The sequence below is a fragment of the Apaloderma vittatum genome, unplaced genomic scaffold (genome assembly GCF_000703405.1).
Source record: "Apaloderma vittatum isolate BGI_N311 unplaced genomic scaffold, ASM70340v1 scaffold8146, whole genome shotgun sequence".
Taxonomy (NCBI): domain Eukaryota; kingdom Metazoa; phylum Chordata; class Aves; order Trogoniformes; family Trogonidae; genus Apaloderma; species Apaloderma vittatum.
In genome coordinates, this window is record NW_009721475.1 from 16,966 (window position 1) to 22,721 (window position 5,756).

Below are 5,756 nucleotides of genomic sequence, written 5' to 3' on the forward strand. Positions count from 1 at the left end.
CGGGGCGGCATCTTGCTGGGTGGCGGAGGTGGAGACGGCAGGGTCCCCTGGCTAAACCCCGTCATCGAGGGAAGGAGGAGTTAAAATTCCCCTGCCTTTTAATCCAGTCGCGCTGGTTTACCTACAAAGCCAAGGCAGCAGCTTCCTTCGTGTACGGCCGCCGTTCCCCGGTTCCCCGGCACATCATGCCCCGCCGTCACGTCGTGCAGATGTCCACCAGCCACGCCAGCTACAGTGTCTGCGTGGTGGGTACCGAGGTCTTCCTCGATACGCGCCGGTAAGGCTCGGTGTCGGGATATCCTCGGCGTTTGGGTTTTGGGGGAGCCCAACGGTGGTTTTGCTCTTTGGAAGAGAAATTGGGGGCTGGAGGGGAAAGCAGAGCTGGTTTTGAGCCCGCATCATGAGTTTGTCCAAAAAATCCTTGGATTTCTTATTCGGGGCGGGCAGGACGCGTCCCGCTGGGGCTGGTTTAGGGATGTCCCCTGGGGAGCTGCGCCCAAAGGAGGGACATCGGCTCCAGCAAACGCGAGGCGTCGAAGCGTAGCCGAGCCATGACGGTTTGCAGGCAAAGCCCATGCACACCCCAGTTGAGCGGGATCTATTTCTGGCTGTGAAAACATGAGGCAAGAGCAATTCAAGATGAGCAACTTGGCCGGAGCTGAAATGGGGAAAAGAATAAAACGCGTGGCTCGGACAGAAAAAAAATCCACCAGTGGGTTTGCCTGGGCAATTTGTCAGGAAGAGATCGTCCCAGCATTAAATAGGGGGGTTGCTTTATTGGCCAGATACGAGGCTGTATTTACCCTGCTCTTACCTTGTCATTATTTAATAAATTAGGTTTATAATGATAGAGACTACAGGATGAGCCAGTCAGCATCGCATCAGGGCAATTATTGGGATTTGTATGCTGGAGCTGGGCCAGGATGTGATGTTTTCCCCCTCTGGGGGCATCAGCTTGAGCTTTAGCTGCCCTGGCAGAGGATTGCTTTTCCTCTCAGCCAGATGGGGAATATGCAAAACCTATCATTTGCAATTTTTTTTTTTTAGTAGATTTGGACTCAAAGCAAGCTCAGTCCCCTTTAAACCTGGAGCCTGAGCTCCGAAATGGGCTGATTTGGCTCTTTGGTAGCAAATTTGAGCTTTGATCCAAAAAAGCAGACAGCGGATGCTCTTTCAACTTAAAAAAAAAGAGATAATTTTGTTCCTGGAGAGCGCTTGCCAGGAGGAACTCGGTGATGGACGCATCGAGCTTTTACTGTGGTTTTGCGCTATTTTGAGGCATAAAATGACTCGCAGTGGGAATCCGGTGATGATGCTGAGGTGTGAGAGCTGTAAAATCCGGGCAGATAGACCCAGATTTGTGAAGTCAAGGTGTGCGAGAGCGCGCAGGTGGTTTTACAACGTTGCGCGATGTTAAATACGAGGGGTGACGAGCGAGATGACGCTTTAATCTCCCCTTACAAGCTGCTGCAGGTGCCAGGGCTGCCATGCCAAGAACAACCCAGGGAGTAAATCTCCTTTGCGTTTTGGGTTGGGTTTTTTTGTTTGAGTGGTGTTTTTTTTTTGTCATTCTCACCGTTCAAACTTACCACCCCGGCCCCTTTCTTGTGCGGCGCGGGAGGCAGACAGGTCGGAGCACTCGTGCTCCTGGGACGGAGGTGCTGGGGCTGTAATGAGCGGGTAGGCAGCACTTCAAAGGCCAAGGATGTCATGCAAGGTGGGGTGAGGATTCTCCGCGCTCGGATTCAGGCACCTCTTCAGTCCGGGCATCTCTTGGGTCAGGGTATGGTCCCTGTGACAACTCCCTCCCCGGATGGCCAACATCCAAAATTGGTTGGGCTCTTTGCTGGGGTTTTGTCCTGGGATGCTGAAATTTTGGGGGGGTTTCTTGCCCTTGTGGTGGGAGGTTGGATGCCCAAACTTCAGTGATTTGCAACGTAGGCTTAACCACGGACGGACGTGCCGAAGCCCTGGTGGAAGCTCCGCTTGCTCAACACCACCACAGAGATAATACGTATAAAATTCAGACGACGCATTTCATCACCCGAAGATGGTTTCTGAGTCTTTTCCATCCAGTTCAGGCTGGATTTTAATTCCAGGTTCAAGTATTTGGCTCCGCAGAGGAGAACAGGAGGGACAACTTGGTTTATAACTCAACGCTGCTCTCTGTTTCAGATCTACCCCCAAAGGTGCCACGTCATTTGATGTGCATGCCACCTCCGCGGTTACGGTCCACATCATCCACAGCCCCACAACAAAACCCATGATTAACTCCAGGTGGCCCCTGGATCCAGATATAGAGGTTGTCGTGACCATTGATGTCACCAGCAAGACCGTCAATGACAATAAGGTTGGTTGCTCTTTAGGCACCATCAAGCTTTCTAGGGAAGAGAGGAGGATTATGGGCAGGCTTGAGCATTGCTAAGCAATGCTGGCATCAGACTTATTTCCATGGAGAAAGCTCAAAAACGAATTGTGTAATTACAGCGTATGAAAAACGAAACTCAAAAGGAGAAGGACAGCACATCTTTTGCCCGAAAAGATGGGACAGCTGTCATTGCAAAAGCCAGAAACTCGGTGCCAGATGACAAAAATCCTGCAACCTTGGCTTTATTCCTGCCTGTTTTTGTGATGAAGCAGGCAAAAATGTTTCAGCTGAACTATGATTAATGGAGAATGGCTTGGGTGAACCCTTCGAGAGCTTGTTGTGTAGCGTTGGTTGGTCAACTCAATGAGTGGGAAGACCTACTCAGCGGGACTCGCGTGGTGATCTGGTGATGTCTTTGCAGGTTAAGATTGCGTACTACGGACAGGAAGGCAACGAGCTTTCAGTGGCTTGGTTGTACCTCACCTGCGTAGGTAGGTGTTACAGCAACACAACCCCATTACCCATCTGGTTGGGTTCACGGGACGGGAGTTGAGCGAGGGGCGCGGGCTGCCCATCCGCAGCGTGCGATCGAGGGTTGGGTGTTGGCTGATGCCGACAAGCAAGAGGGAAACAATTAAAATGTTATTAGGCTGCCTTTTATGGTGCAAAAAAGACACAGGCTTGTGTCCCCACCCAACACGCACACCGAGCATCCTCCTCCGCTTGCCAAGACTGTTGTGTTGGCAGAAGAGGAGCCAAAGGAGACCATCTCGTCTAACTTCAGCCCATGTCCCCCTCCTCATCCTCCGTTGCGGCTGGTGGGGAGGAACAGGCACCCAAGTGTAGCTGCCTGACCTATTTTAGAAGTTTAGGATGAGATGAATCATTCCCTTGAAATGCCTATTTTCCTCTGCTGACTACAAAGGGAGTCTAGACAACCGGTCTGGATGCAGAGCCTTCCACTTGGATGGATTAATTACCCTAAATTTGGGATTTTCTCAAGCACTCGCATGACAGGCAGACCTGTGTCCTTAAGTCGTGCATATGCCTCCCCAAAATTACACCTGATGATTTCCCACATCCCATGACTGATGGGATTCGCTGGGGCCACCAGCGTCCACAGGGCTTCACTTGCTCGGGTTTAGAGCTTCCAGCTTGCCCATGTGCCCCTCTCTCTGCATCAAGAAGGACAATCTCTGCTTTCATGCCTGTTTTCCACGCGCCGTAGATCCCGTTCGGAGGAGTTTCTCTCTTAAGATAGACTTAATACAAACTTAAGTAGGGTTTAGATCGGGTCGCTGGGAAACCTCCGCTTTATTGCGTCGGAGGCAGAGATCTGGACCAAGAAGAGCTCAGTGAGGGAAAGTCCTCACTGTCATGTCAGTTATTTAGGCGTCTACTTGCGCACTTTTGTGCCTCTACTGTGTTTGAGCTTCACAAAAGGTGCTACAGTCGACATAAAATTGGTGGAGCCACAAAATACGCCGTGAAGCGGGAATATAAAATCGGTGAAAACACAAAGCACGCCGTGAAGTGGGAATATAAAATCGGTGAAAACACGAAACACGCCGTGAAGTGGGTACATCCCTTCCCGAGGAACCGAGATAAGAGAAGACGGCTGAAGATCAAAGGGGGAAAGCCGTGCGAAATCTGTCCAGTTGGCTTTTCTGTTGGTGTTTTGTTGGAGAGGTTGGGTCTGGAGCAACTTTGAGGTGTGAAGGCGGGGTTGGTGTTGGCTGACTCATGCTGAGGACGAGCACAAAATACCACAGAGAGCTAGTTTCCCTGCCAGGTGACATCTTTTTCTCTCTTGGTCTTGCAGATATAGCCCTGGACGTGGACTTGGGCCGTAATGGCAGAGTGAAGAGCAAAGGGAAGGACAAGGTAACGCGTTTTGCCGTAGGCGATGTATGGTGGGTCAAGGCAGGCTGCAGCTCTTTGCAGTCTCTTCCTTGAAAATCTCTGGAAGGGAGAGGGACTTGGGTGGCGTTGCTGGTGTCTGAACTAGAGAAAATAACATTCAAATTCTCAGCCTACTAATCAAGGAGGACAAGGCTTTATTTTCTTATTCCATGCCAAAATTTCCTGCCTCTCCAGTCTGGCCTCAAGAATCATACAGGAGAAAATACTCTGCTTTCTCTTCTCTTCTCTTCTCTTCTCTTCTCTTCTCTTCTCTTCTCTTCTCTTCTCTTCTCTTCTCTTCTCTTCTCTTCTCTTCTCTTCTCTTCTCTTCTCTTCTCTTCTCTTCTCTTCTCTTCTCTTCTCTTCTCTTCTCTTCTCTTCTCTTCTCTTCTCTTCTCTTCTCTTCTCTTCTCTTCTCTTCTCTTCTCTTCTCTTCTCTTCTCTTCTCTTCTCTTCTCTTCTCTTCTCTTCTCTTCTCTTCTCTTCTCTTCTCTTCTCTTCTCTTCTCTTCTCTTCTCTTCTCTTCTCTTCTCTTCTCTTCTCTTCTCTTCTCTTCTCTTCTCTTCTCTTCTCTTCTCTTCTCTTCTCTTCTCTTCTCTTCTCTTCTCTTCTCTTCTCTTCTCTTCTCTTCTCTTCTCTTCTCTTCTCTTCTCTTCTCTTCTCTTCTCTTCTCTTCTCTTCTCTTCTCTTCTCTTCTCTTCTCTTCTCTTCTCTTCTCTTCTCTTCTCTTCTCTTCTCTTCTCTTCTCTTCTCTTCTCTTCTCTTCTCTTCTCTTCTCTTCTCTTCTCTTCTTCCCTTCCCTTCCCTTCCCTTCCCTTCCCTTCCCTTCCCTTTTTTTGGATTTGAAACATGCCTCTAAATGAGTCAGCTGCAAGTTTTGCAAACGGCAAGAGATTTACCCTTTGGCAACAAATCTGCATATGCCCAAGCACTTACACCTGGGTAATTAGTTGCAGCCTGATCAGCAGCAACAGATCGTACGTGGAGATGAGGTGCATTTCTAGAAATGGTGTTTCTATTGTCCACATGAGGCCTTACAGATGCTTTCTGGCTTGTTAGAAGATAAGATTTGTTTAAAATAGTCTTTGCTGACCCTGCTAGAAACTGAGGTTGGGAAACCTGATGGCTCGAAAGCATCACTGCTGTCTCCCCATCAGCCATGTTGCGAGTTGACCTCCAAGCGTAGCCACAGTGGTGGGGTTTTCCCTGCTCTGGGAGGAGGCTGGGACAGGGGGAAATTTCGCTCCCATCCCTTTTGGGTGTTTCTCCTCCAGGCCAAGTGGACGTGGGGTCCGGATGGGCAAGGCGCCGTGCTGCTGGTCAACTGCGACCGCGACAGCCCCGGCGCGGGGGGCACAGACAGCGGTCAGGTGGACATACGGACCCCTGCAGGTAAGGTGTCCTCTGCAGCACGAGGGGACCCAAAAAAGATCTCACCGGGGTGTTTCCCTCTTTTGATGCCTCCATCCCTTCTCTCTGCGTACCC

At 50.0% G+C, this 5,756-nt stretch overlaps 1 protein-coding gene across 1 annotated transcript in view; it reads left to right on the forward strand.

Annotated features, from left to right (window-relative positions):
• The first annotated feature begins 185 nt into the window (after positions 1–185).
• The window catches only part of LOC104275453 (protein-arginine deiminase type-1-like), an 8,349-nt gene continuing 2,778 nt past the window's right edge, over positions 186–5,756 (forward strand). The window contains 5 exon segments of the mRNA XM_009871417.1: positions 186–277; positions 2,176–2,350; positions 2,790–2,859; positions 4,191–4,252; positions 5,545–5,662. Of these exon segments, the coding sequence (XP_009869719.1) occupies positions 186–277; positions 2,176–2,350; positions 2,790–2,859; positions 4,191–4,252; positions 5,545–5,662 (517 nt within the window).